General features: G+C 30.6%; 2 protein-coding genes, 1 long non-coding RNA gene and 1 pseudogene across 7 annotated transcripts in view; 2 read left to right on the forward strand and 2 right to left on the reverse strand.

The window, feature by feature from the left end:
• LOC108757047 (ATP-dependent RNA helicase DHX36) lies at positions 1–6,914 on the reverse strand. Of its 5 annotated transcripts, XM_018501328.1 has the most exons (15): positions 6,666–6,914; positions 6,523–6,558; positions 4,948–5,484; positions 4,543–4,732; positions 4,291–4,465; positions 3,852–4,000; positions 2,885–3,017; positions 2,618–2,813; positions 2,004–2,268; positions 1,606–1,898; positions 1,007–1,433; positions 676–884; positions 496–578; positions 305–396; positions 1–169 (listed from the first exon to the last, which is right to left on the reverse strand). In XM_018501328.1, the coding sequence occupies exons 1-15, from the start codon at positions 6,724–6,726 to the stop codon at positions 70–72; spliced, it is 2,946 nt and encodes a 981-aa protein (XP_018356830.1). In that variant the 5' UTR covers positions 6,727–6,914; the 3' UTR covers positions 1–69. The 5 variants fall into 5 exon arrangements, with proteins under 5 accessions (XP_018356830.1, XP_018356831.1, XP_018356833.1 ...); XM_018501329.1 differs by lacking the exon at positions 6,523–6,558; XM_018501331.1 differs by lacking the exons at positions 6,523–6,558; positions 6,666–6,914 and adding an exon at positions 5,817–5,900.
• Positions 6,915–7,420: 506 nt separating this feature from the next.
• Positions 7,421–8,234, forward strand: LOC108756993 (annotated as a pseudogene).
• Positions 8,235–8,877: 643 nt separating this feature from the next.
• Positions 8,878–9,923, reverse strand: LOC108757068. Its single transcript, XR_001939881.1, has 2 exons — positions 9,665–9,923; positions 8,878–9,438 (listed from the first exon to the last, which is right to left on the reverse strand). It is a non-coding gene; the product is annotated as an uncharacterized LOC108757068 (long non-coding RNA).
• Positions 9,924–10,011: 88 nt separating this feature from the next.
• Positions 10,012–13,486, forward strand: part of LOC108757067 (viral IAP-associated factor homolog) — a 5,843-nt gene continuing 2,368 nt past the window's right edge. Inside the window, exons 1-8 of the mRNA XM_018501374.1 lie at positions 10,012–10,247; positions 10,550–10,809; positions 11,289–11,473; positions 11,556–11,752; positions 11,834–11,897; positions 11,982–12,107; positions 12,195–12,403; positions 12,533–13,091. Of these exons, the coding sequence (XP_018356876.1) occupies positions 10,644–10,809; positions 11,289–11,473; positions 11,556–11,752; positions 11,834–11,897; positions 11,982–12,107; positions 12,195–12,403; positions 12,533–13,091 (1,506 nt within the window). The 5' untranslated portion in view covers positions 10,012–10,247; positions 10,550–10,643. The remainder of the gene's footprint in view (positions 10,248–10,549; positions 10,810–11,288; positions 11,474–11,555; positions 11,753–11,833; positions 11,898–11,981; positions 12,108–12,194; positions 12,404–12,532; positions 13,092–13,486) is intronic.

Raw genomic sequence — 13,486 nt, forward strand, 5'->3', positions numbered from 1 at the left:
TGATTCTGTTTTTCGACAGTGTCAAAAAAATTAAATAAATCGACATTTATACTTAATGAATGCATACAATTAATTGATATCATAAGTGGAATCTTCATAACTTGCATTTTCGCGCGTATTATCAAAACTTATTTCTTGATCTGTTTGAGAGACTAGTCCAATAATTGCACTGTAACATAGTAAGATAGACATTCATCACGTATTTATAGTTATAATTTCATAAGAATAATTATTATTCTTAACATAATGTTCATTTGCATGAAACAATGATAAATAATAAATGTATATATAAATTTTTATGTACTTTAATAAGTCTCCTTCAAAGGTTGACCAAGATACTGTTGCTGGATTTGTAACTTTATATTCCAATAAACCATTTAGAGCTTGTTGAAGTTCCTGTATAATGAGAAAGTACGTCCAAATAAAAAAAATTTCCATTCTCTAAGAATACATATACATATACATATACATATTAAATTATACTAATCTGTATACCTGTATCAATTCTGCGGATTCTTGTTCGCAAATTATATTTTCCGAAGAATTGATGCTAATTATATATTGTCCTTTTTCTCGTTCTAAAATATAATGTTATAACATATGTGCATGATTACTATTTTGAATGATTAACATAATCATTTAAATCAGATTAAATAAAAAAAGAATTATATTTACTTATCGACATATTTGGTCCAGCAAACAATAAAATCGGTACACTTATACATGTAGTATCATGTAAATATATAGAGGTGGACCGTTGTTTTGTGAAATATGTCAAGTAGCGACTAGGAAAGTTGAAAACTTTGTTGTTTACGCTCGATGGATGTATACACACAGTACCATCTTCCGGTGTCCAACTAACCGCCCCATTTTTAGTAGTTCGTCTAAAACAGTTAGAATTATATACAATAGATTAAGATAGTTGTATTTAAATCAGATGATCAAAAATTAATTAATATAAATTATTGTCATATCAATCATATGATTGACATATCAATGTCTGCACCTTATAACAGCGATGTTAGGATACAATCCTGCACAGACAATAGCTTTTATCAACGCTATGTTATTCGAATTTCTGTTAGAGCCTATATGGGTTGGGTTTTTACTATCCAGAAATTTCATCTCACATAAATACTGTGCAAATTGAGCTTTCATTTCGGAGAGAAGCTTCAATGTGTTGAAGGAGAGGAAATACTCTCGGCAAAACTGGCGAGCATTTCCTCTTTGACATGCAACTTCATATTTTCTTAGAGCTTCCGCAAGAGCAATATGATCACTATACTCGTTCATACTGAGTTCTAACTTTTTTTTATTAGCCATTTCCTCTTGTCCCAATGGACAATAGAAAGCGTCTTTAAATGTGAGACTAGCAGCAATAGCAAATATTGGATCAACACAAGAGAACAATGCACCCCACAAAATCATTTTCCCTATAATAAAACAAAATATACATTACATTAAAATTACAATCTGAAGACATGGTAGTGTCCAAGCGCCAAGCACAGCGACACTGCCGTGACTACTTAACGCGAGCCGGCGAATTGTGGAGGATCGAGATTATCAAATCTTAATCCGTTTGCAATAATAGCAATAATAAATTACCTGTTCTAGGATCAAGTGGTAAATGTGCTAAATGATAACCTAAAGGAGTCAAAGTCTCGTCTTTATCGAGGGCATTAAGTGTCTCAAGTAAGTCGAGAGACAGATCAATAGCTTTCAAATCTGGCGGATCCATGACGGTAGATAGGAACTCTTTGACTCTTCCTAATTGCAAGATTTTTATTTGCAAAATTACCTCTTCCAAACGTGTTCTTAGCATTTCTGGCAACGGATAGTGATCAAATGACATTTCTCGTGCTTTTGTATACATGTGATAACATTCTCCACATTTAACCCTATATAGAAAATATACAGATTTGATTTTAGTCTATATACAGAAATTTGATTAAATGCATTATTTTTCTTCTAATACCAAACTGTAACAATATATAAAGTATTACCTGCCAGCTCTACCGCGTCTTTGCTTGGCATTAGATAAAGATACCCACTCAGGCTCTAAAGTCTGAATATTTTTATTTATATCAAATTTTGAATATTTTATTTTCCCGCAATCTATTACGTACACAACATCTTCTATAGTAATTGATGTTTCAGCGATTGAAGTCGCAATAATTATTTTACGAACGCCATGAGGTGGTTCTTTAAATATAAGTTTCTGATCAACTGTTGGCATACGTGAATGAAGAGGATAGATGATGTATGTATCTGCAAAAAAAAAGTTTTATAAGATACTTGATTTGAAATATATATGAAATTGGTGTCAAAATAGTTATAATATAAAATTCAATAACACAATTGCCAGATTGAAACAAAAAATGTGATTTTATTCAATTTATAAAATGAGTTTGTTGATTCAATAATTCAAAATCTCATAATATGTAAAAGCATGTTCTGATTTCCATCTGGATGGACCTCGGTAAATGTTCGGTAAATAACAAGGATGACATCCAGGGAGTACTCAGATGGAAATTTGAACATGCCTTGAATTAGATTTAAAGCTACATATTTATATTGTATCTATAATATTATATTAATAATACAAATATATACTTACGATTTGGATAACATCTAGACTCTAACATCATTTTATTTAAGTTCGATATATCCAACATACCAGGTAAAAAAATAAGAATAGCTCCAGGATCTTTTGTATTACAGATATATCTAACTAATTTTTCTATGAGCTCCAACGAAAGATTTTCACTATTTGGATTCCGTAATTGCTCAATAACATGCTTTTCGTATTTTTTCTGTAATTATATAAAATATTTTAATATATAAATAAATAACGTAATCAATATTTACTTATTTATATATTTACCTCAAGCATAAGTTGTCTAACATAAGGTTGTAATATGTCCAAAAATTCTTCTTTCTTATATTGCTGCTCTTTATACCTTTTTATATGTTTTCTATAACCTTTAGGTTCAGGTGGTGCCTCGGGAAATTTATGACTATAAGTTAAAAAAGATATTATAACAGTTCGTATTAATGGACTTGGTTAGATGGCGTGTATGCGAGTGCATGTGTTTTGGAGAGTGTGCGAGAATCAATAGCGTTTAACAATTCGTATTAATCTCTCATGCATATTTAGAACCTAAAATCATCTAAAAAATTATTTAATGATTATTTAAAGTTATCGCGAATATAACAATATTTCAATAACGTAGAAGGACAAATCAAAACCTGTCAATTTACAATCAGCAGATTTTGGATTCAATTTTTATCTTTATATATCAGTTTGTAAAAGGCTAATTAAAATAGATTAAAAATTTGGAGTGAAAAATTATCAGATTATTGTAATATGAAGTCCAGGAACAATTATTATTAATATATAAGGAATGGAAAACTATAAAAAGTAACGACTTGAATAACATTGCAATTTTGTATAATAATAACTAAATGCTAAGGTTGCACTAAAATTGGGAAAGTCACTTTGAAAAATAACGGATCATCATTATGTGTTATCTATTAAAAAAAGCAATTCATTACTTGTAACGCATCGATACGTTACTTTATTCGTTACAAGTAATGAGTAAAAATAATTTGTTACACAAATAACGAGTTACCTTTTTCAATAAGTGACTTTTCCAATCCGTTACACAAATAATGATTAATTTTTTCAATTCTGGTTTTTACCGTTACTAATAGTAAAATATTCGCAATATCATTACCAAATCGTGTTGTTATGACAAAGTAATGGTAAAAAATAACAGCATTACAAATAATGCGTACTTTCATTCCCTGCTAATATACAGATACAATTTCAATTACATATCTATACTTACTTTACAAGTGACAAAACATCTTCTAAATAAAATTCCTTCACAGGATAAGTAAATCCCGGTATATGTATCATGGGACAATTGTTAAAATATTTCGAAAAGCTTTCAGCATTTAATGTTGCACTCATTAAGAGAACTTTTAAATCTATTCTCTAGAAAATAAATTCGAAAAAAATACAAATTAATTTACAAAACATGATTTAATGACTTGTATATAAAAATATATATTACAAAAATGTTTAAAAAATAATAAGAAAAATATATATCTAAACTCCTTGAAATAACATAGAACAGTAAAATACTAAAATGTATTTCTAAATAAAGATATACATTAAGATACATATATATACGTGTATATATTAAAAAAAAAATATATATATATATATATTCCGTGTATGTAGTAACGTTATTGTAATAACAACATGGCATCATTAAAACTTACTTTCGGAATAACTTGTTTTAATAATGTAATAACGAAATCACTTTCTGTAGTACGTTCATGAATTTCATCCAGTATTACATGAGAGAAACCTTTTAATGCTGGATCATGTTTCATAAATTGTAGTAATATACCAGTAGTACAAAATAATATACTTCCATGATCTCGTGATGGCTGTCTGTAGACAAAAGTATAGAAAGTAAAAGAACATTATACACCTATAAACTATTATACATATAATATAGACAAATTTACTTTTCAAGTCGTATCTGATAGCCAACAGAATTTCCAAGATTTTCTCCTCTTTCCACAGCTACACGTTCAGCAACAGAAAGGGCTGAAATCCTTCTAGGCTGCGTGCAAATTATTCGAGTAACGCTGCCGTTTCCAGTTTCTAATTCATCATCCAATATAAATTGTGGAATCTGTGTAGTTTTGCCACATCCTAAAATTTTTTTTTAAATCATTAAAAATAACTTATTAATTATTAATTAGAATTGGAAATTTGAACAATTTGAAAATTGCTTCAGCACATGTTTAATGTTTACGATTAAATTTCTTTTACTGACTCACTACATTGCTCCAATAAATGCAGATAAATAAAAAAAATAATCAGAAAAATATTCCATCTTATATTAATAAATAACTTTTGCTACTTACCAGTTTCTCCACTAATGACAACAACTTGATTATCTTCAATCAATTGTAATATTTCTGATCTTTTTTTATATGCTGGTAACTTTATTCGAAACTTCAACATATTATTATAAACATCTTGATTATGCTTTTGTCTGTAATCATTTTGTAATATTCTGTCTATATCACTATTTCTTTGCAACTTTGAAGTTACATTCATAGCCTTGGCAAGATTTTGCTGTATATTACCGTGTATAATTTCCAAAAACTTTCTTTTAAATTGAGTGTCATGAAATTGATGATACTTGTTACCTTGCTCAGATTCAAAACTTGTACAGAAAACTGGATTGTAATATTTCTCTGCCTTATTTAACATAGCCTTAATTGATTGCTGTATATAAGGTGACAATGTAAGAACTTCTGGAGCTTTTAAGAACTTTTGTTTTTGTCTCTCTCTATTTTTGTTTCTATAATACATTCCTATTTCTTTTCCTCTTAGTCCAGGAGGTCTTTGTGCTTGTGAGTAAGTTCTTCCATTTCCAGATGTAGATTGTATTTGTTCTAAAAAATTCATGGTAATTTTGAGAGATTTCATTTTTTCTTTAAATTTTATCTGTTATTTAACAATACATACTCTAAAACCCGATGTCCATAACGCTAGAAATTGGTCCGAGATCTCAAACAGAGAATTAACACATCACATTTGAACAATTTGATCACATAACCATTGCGATTGATCAATTCTTTCTTCATTTGAAGTCTCAGATCGATTTCTAGCATCATGGACACAAGGTTAAAAAAATAGCAATTATTAAGGTGAAATATCAATCCGTTCAAAGCAAGAGTGTTTAAAAATTAACAGATTTTGAAAAAGCAAAATTAAAAGCGAATACAAAGTATTCAAGTTTTGTTTGCGTTTTGATCAGCACAATATTTAATAAAAAAATAGAAAATAAAATAAAAAAATAATACACGTATTTTTGAATTATTTTTTAAACAACTGAACATCTTATTAAAAATAGATATTACAGACTGATTTAAGATATTTTTCTAATGCTTATTTTTAAAAAGCCTCTCACAATAATTAAGTTTATGAAAAAAATATTCAAGGATTTATGGCTCTGCTTAAGAACATCTTTATACACACACACACACACACACACACACACACACACACACACACACACACACACACACACACACACACACACGTGTAATATATAAATGTATATATACATAAATTCTAGATCATTTCTAAAAATTTTATTCAATAAATAAAAGGAATTATCATAGATCTAAAATATTACACATGTACAACAAAATATAATATTGTTCATTAATATGAACAGCAATTATTACAAAAATATTCTATGGAAACAATTCCGTCATTAATTTGCTAAATTATATCAAAATAAAGAATCTTATAAGAAATGAAATATTCAAAGTATAATGGAATATAATTTAGATTACTATATATTATATATAAAAAATCAAATTATAATCATTTATAAATAATCAGTCTTTCTTAATACAGATTGTTAATCACAAGTAATTTATAACAGAAGATTCAAATAAAAACACATATAAGTGTTTATGAACCATGTCCTTGCTGATTGTTTCTCCAGATTAATTGTACTAAAAATGAAAGAAAAAAGGTGACAAAAAACATTCGTACAAAAATAGGACAAATGATTTTAGAAATGAGTTTAAAAATGAGTTTATTCGAGGAATTTCGATCTTACCGTCTCTACCATGTCGTGTGTAGGAGCAAGACATGCCTCTAGACATACCTCGTCGGTGCATTTTGAAAAAAATGAAGCATTTATTAATATTAGGACATTGATTTTAATCTTTAAACCCCTCACAGTGATCAAGCAATGCCAGTTTCAACCACAGACTTCTATATATACTAGCCTGCTAACTCCTCACTTTTTCTTCATACCATTCTATGCCAGAGAGAATCAAGGAAGAGTAGAGCGGATTCTCTTTTCTGATTGGTACCGTCCATTTATAGTGCACTTCCGCAAATGCGTATATGTATATATGTATATATGTACAAAAGCCACTGAGCGCTTAATGAGCGATCGTGCTTCTGGAATATTCTAGAATCTGGATGCACCTAATGAGCGCTTCAAATTGGCAAAGCAGCTAGGTTGTTCGCCAAGCAAATGAATACGATTGGTTATTACTTATAGATCCAACCAATCACATTCAATCGCTCGGCGAGCAGGCTAATCATTTTGTCCGGTTTGAACGCACTCAATGTTTTTATCCACGATCCATCTGTTTCCACAAGCAAATTTGAGGTTATGCAAAAATTAGATGAAAGTTAAGAAAACCCCTTCCACCTCAAATTTTAATAAAAATATACTTAATCGATGCGTTTTTCCATGAAATGAAGGAATCTGACAGAAAAAAGTGTCGCTCTACCTCGCGAATCGAGGTATTAAGCGTTAAAGTTGACGACTATTTAGGTTAGGAACGCACTGCGGTCACATTTTCATGTCCTATGGCCACGCACGCATGCATTTTAGGTTCTACAATAAATTCTCTGATTTACAAACACAAAGAATTAATACTTTAAAAACAAATTCTACAACATAAAATTTGTTTTGAAGCACTAAATTTATTCGCGGGATGTAATTGTTGTAAATACTTTATGTGATTTTATATTATTTAATGTTTCAGATTTTCCTAAAGGGAAATTAAAACGATGATGTTGCCTTTTGAGATGTTAAATATTGCAAGCAGAAACATTTCTACTTCAACCTCTGTGAGTCAGGTAATTTGAGTTGATTGAGAGTAGTGGATTGGGAGTAGTCATAATAACGAGATAGGAAGGCAAGCTGATAGAGGATAGACCATCACATTGTATGCACGTTTACAAGCGTGAGATGGGATACATTGGTGAGACAGTAAATGAAAGACTACATAAAAGATATTATCATTTTATACAATCAAATTTATCTAAACATTGCTGTACGAATTATTCAGGTGATAGAATTGTAGCTACTATAAGGGGTGAAAAGAAAAAAGGTATCCTGATTGGATTAAAACAGCAACAGATCCTTAAAGTCTGATAGCAACAATCTGGTACTCATAGATAACGACATACCTCTAGATACAAGAATACAGATGTCTATTCTATACATTCCGAACAAAAATGAAAGAACAGACTGACAGCAAAGGAGCAGATTATACTAAACTAATAGCGATTGCATCCAGATTCATACAGTGTACCTATTTTGCTTACTATTCTAATATATGTATTAAATATTTCATTAAAATATTAATTGTATTTATTTAGTATTTACCGCAAAACTTGTAGTATGGAAGCGTATTCATGCATCTTTGTGTATTTTATTGTATATTATTATTTTAATAATAAAATTATCACACATTCAAATCTATTTTTTGTTATATATATACACTAGGGTTATGTTCCACTTCACATACGTTTGTAATGTCGCGTCATATCATCTCATTCTTGTTTAGTTTGATGATAAGAAGGATGAAATGATATCGCGTATCCTATGTATGTGTATGCTGTGATTTTAGTACGCAAGTATAGCGCTCGCAAGTGTAACTTTAGTTCAATTATCAACCATGTGATGTCTATCACTTTATATTTAAGCGATTATTTAAATTAATTGTCGAAGTTATATTATGTCTACGTTAAGATTCATGATATTTTTGCTAAAATTTTAGCAAATTGCATAACTTTAATTCTTCGCCTTTTAATAGAATTTATTATCAAATTTATCTTCATCGAATTCGGAAATCAAATTACAATGTGAATAATCCTTCAGTTCCCGAAAGCACTTGTTTTCGAAACGATTCCTATGTAAGAATAGAATATAGATGAGCATTTCGGATCCTCTAGGATCTAATAGTCTGATACTGGTGAAGAAAGGGCTTGCTATCTCTAATCTGGTAAGTTAAGATACGTCAGCATTTAATTATCAAAATCTTTATTCAATAGTTTCTACAGGTTTAGATATAAAAACTGGTTCCAGCATAGTAGTCTCGTGTTTCAAGTTAAAAAAAAAAAAAAGACTTGAGTGGTATTCATAATCGGGTCTACAGAATAATCTTAAGTAATGTTTTAAAATATCCACGGAGCACCAACCAAAGATTATAAAACATTACTTAAGAATCTTCTGACTGACTATGAATATTGGGCATGTCACAAAAAAACAATGTACAAGTAATTTAATTAGGAAGTAAACATATTAGTCAATAAGATTTTCAGTAATATAATTTATATATAAGACACAAATTGGAATCCTGGATCACAAAAATAACTGTCCCAGCCAACATTTCAGGTCACAATTGATCCAATAGATGATGGTTTCAAATGGCTATTCAGAATTGTCCAATAGTAGCTATACATCTCAACCACTAGCCAATCTGCCGAATATGCCTTGCCAATTCCAATTTGTAATATAAATTAAGAACTGTCTGTGATATTTATTTATAAGTAAGTTGAGGCAGGGACACTTAAGCAATAATAACCTGAAACAATAATAATTTAATTATTGATTAATGAAGTTTAGGGACTTGAATGTAAATACTTGTATATAATAACAATAATGGAACTGCTTGTGGTGCGATATTCAACACTGCTAATACTGAGATCTGTAGTGTAGTCACCTGTGCTATAGATCAGTGAATGTAAAAACAAAGCCATGTAAATAGTATTCTTAGTTAATTCTAGATTTCTGACAGAATTACTACTTACCACAGACTTACTATGTTGAAAACATTAATTTGACGTCACGATACAGTTAACAAGAGCCATAGGATAGCAAGCGCTCGACAGGCACTATGTAGTGCTTATTCAACCAGTAACGTTGACTACTTTTTTGCAAAAACATAGTTGCGTTTAACATAACGCAACAGTTTTGCAAAAATTTTTATGATCTAACAACTCCAAATCTCGCGACACGTGCTAACACGTTTTTACTTAAGAGTCGCCATGATCGCCATCATGATGGAAAGAAGGACGAGTCATTCCTCCCTCGACACACTATAGTGGAGGAAACTATGGGGGAAGGAAACCATGGAGGAAAGAAATTATGGAGGAAGGAAATCATCATAGACTGATGGACAATGAACAGGTACCACAGTCGGTATCATCAGCTCGATTATCACAATCGGTATTTGCGTAGCGATTGATAAATACGTGGAATTACCGAAAGATAGAAAGCTTTAAAATCTTGCGAATGTCCACGAGAGATCAATTTCTCACTTGGTCGTCGTTTCGATCGCGGAAGAACGCGTATGGATTCCATGAAGTCACATGGAAGCTAACAAAATTCATGGTATTGAATGAAAATATTCGATAAAATTTTGTTTGTCTCTATTTGAGAACTCACAGATTTCACGTTTTACATTTTACTCATTTTTACTTCAATTTATTTAATTTTTCTTATCGTAAATTAAACAAATTTATCGTTATCATTAAGAAGTGGCACGATTAGTTAGAAATTAAACTGTGCGACGGAAAGATTAACCAACAAAGCAGTTGACATTTTTGTGCGACGGCGTGTACTGCATGCAAAATTTGATGTTGGGAGTTGTATTTATATATGCAAAGTTTGATAGAATTAATAAACATTTTCAGAGCTGATTCCAATTTGCTGATTTTCATCAGTGACTAATAACAAATATTTGGGAATATATTTATGTCGTGATTACATTGAAAAAAGAGCGTAACCATGTCGGAACTAGATAAAAAATCTAACGAACCATATCGTCAATTAGAAGAATCACATGGTGCCGAGTTAAATGTTGGCGCACAAAGTACGTCGAGTTGTCCTACGAGCTTGGATAATGCCATTGAAGGGTCGATGGAACTTTCCTCCGTTGTAGTTATACCTGATGGTATGTTACATCAAACTGAAATCTCTTATAAATATGTAAATGGTATAGAAGTAATATATTGCAGTGTTTAATTATATGCCGTGTTCTAATTGTACAGAAGGGTTTACTTAACTTTAATGCAAAAGAGGACCATATACTGTAAATATTTAATATCGCATGATAACATAACACAACACTGGGAAAACTGGTTTTACTAATGACTACGTTAAGTTGTGGTAACATGGAACGCTGTAAAGTATCTTTAACAACAGTGTACATTAGACATGCATGTGTAAAAGGAATTAGGTGTGTATATTTTTCATAAACTTTATGCTAGAATAAAATGTGTCATCTGACACATTTAAAGAAGAGAACAATATGCTTTTATACATATGTGCGAATATGAAGTATCATGAAATAAATATGAATGTAAAATATCTCAGTTTAGTAATAGGAATGTAACAAATGCGAAATTATATTAAATTAAATCTTATTGACAGATACCTTTACTGTGGTACAAGCTATCAATGCATTAGGCTTTGGAAAATTCCAAGTAAAATTGTCTCTATTCACGGGTCTTTGTTGGATGGTAGATAGTATGGAGATCACGATACTTAGTATTCTAAGTCCATCCTTACATTGTGATTGGGGTATTTCTAGATACCAACAAGCACTGACTACAACGGTATTTTTTGGATTTGTATTATTATCTTTGTAAAATAATGTGATAATACTTGAGTTTATTATTATGAAAATTGAACTTTTAGGTAGTATTTCTTGGTATGATGTTAAGCTCCATTTTTTGGAATAATTTAAGCGACAGATACGGTCGTAAGCAAGCTTTAACTTTGTGTGCAGTATTATTGGCCTATTATGCATTTCTAAGTTCATTTGCACCAAATTTTCTCTGGATCCTATTGCTTAGAGGAGTTGTAGGATTTGCTATTGGTTGTGTACCACAATCGTAAGTATTTGGTAAGTTTCTTAAAGATGAACAATTAATTTGCTTTGAAACTTGTCATTGATGCATACTCTTTTTTTACAGGGTGACATTGTATGCAGAATTTTTGCCAGCAAAACAACGGGCAAGATGTGTTATTTTACTGGATGTAAGTTTACATTATAAGTATTTGGATTAATACACATCATAGTATTAAACACAGTACAAGATATATATGTTATACTTATTATAGTGTTTTTGGGCTCTTGGAGCTTGTTTTGAAGTGGCGATTGCATTAATCGTTATGCCCAATTTTGGATGGAGATGGCTTCTTATATTATCGTCCATTCCATTATTTATATTTGCTGTAATAACTCCGGTTTGTAATAAATTTAGATATTTTTAAGTATATCATTTATTTAGAAATACTTTAGAAATTATATTAAATAATTTTATATATTTGCAGTGGCTGCCAGAATCTACAGTATTTGATATGACAACTGGAAAAACAGATCGTGCAATTTCAACATTAGAACGTGTGGCTAGAGAAAATAAAAAATCATTGCCTGTAGGAAGACTAGTTATGGATAGATTTTATCAAGGTCATCATGGTCGATTTAAAGATGTTCTGAGTAAAGAAATGTACAGAACGTCTGCTTTACTTTGGCTTGTATGGTAAATAACAAACTAAATATAAAAATATTAACTTTATCTCAATATATTTGCAATTTTAGTATAATGTTCGCAAATAAAATATATTCGTAATATTTACGATCTAAATATGTATTATTACATATTTTACAGGATGAGTACAGCGTTCTGTTACTATGGAGTGGTATTAATGACAACTGAACTTTTTCATACATCCTCGGAGCAATGTAGCACATGGAGTACGAACAACAATGAAGGTACATGCCAACTTGACTGTCGATTGCGGCGTAGTGATTACATCGATCTACTTTGGACAACATTAGCGGAATTTCCTGGCATATTTTCTACTGTTTTCGCGATCGAGAAAATAGGCAGACGAAAGACAATGGCTTGCCAGTTAGTCATGTTCGCCATGGTAGTTTGCTTCTTAAGCAGGACCTGTTTGTTGAGTAGAGCGGTGTTGACCATTGCCATTTTCCTAGCCAGAGGTTTAATTGCCGGTGTATTTCAAGCTGCGTACGTATACACGCCAGAAGTATACCCTACACATTTACGAAGCATAGGTGTAAGTGCGTGTAGCGCTATGGCACGAATCGGTGCTATGATCACTCCATACATAGCGCAAGTATTTTTACAATGGTCCATCACTGGAGCCATGATCACTTATGCGACAACCGCTTTATGTGCTGCAATTGCTACGCTTGTACTTCCCGTGGAGACCAAGAATCAACAATCAAATGATGCAAGTCACGAAAATAGATAGACATCTCTGTAACGAAATATCTTAGTATATTGACCGAAAATTACTACTCTGTCGCATTATTTAGAATACTTTTATTATATATTACGATATAAACAATATTAAGAATCTTTATTTATTACGATATGTAATAACAGACGTATATACACAGACAATTCTTGATTGATTGAGAACTTGTCTTGTGTATTTATACACGACCATATATGCGAACACGCAGCTTTAGTCATTTTTATTAATATTTTTAATTTATTATTTAATCAAGTGGACATATCTTTATTGTAAGTTATCGTATTATATATAATACGTATATATAAATATAAATATATATATATATATATATATATATA

This window comes from Trachymyrmex septentrionalis, unplaced genomic scaffold (genome assembly GCF_001594115.1).
Source record: "Trachymyrmex septentrionalis isolate Tsep2-gDNA-1 unplaced genomic scaffold, Tsep1.0 scaffold131, whole genome shotgun sequence".
Taxonomy (NCBI): domain Eukaryota; kingdom Metazoa; phylum Arthropoda; class Insecta; order Hymenoptera; family Formicidae; genus Trachymyrmex; species Trachymyrmex septentrionalis.

Bases quoted from the DNA above. Each gene is read 5' to 3' on its own strand.
- LOC108757047 (XM_018501328.1), bottom strand. From the start codon at position 6,726: ATGCACCGACGAGGTATGTCTAGAGGCATGTCTTGCTCCTACACACGA. The intron at 2,814-2,884 runs GTAAATATATAA...ATATAATTACAG, and splicing joins TTAGACAACTTATGCTTGAG to AAAAAATACGAAAAGCATGT. The intron at 1,434-1,605 runs GTAATTTATTAT...GTTTTATTATAG, and splicing joins ACCACTTGATCCTAGAACAG to GGAAAATGATTTTGTGGGGT.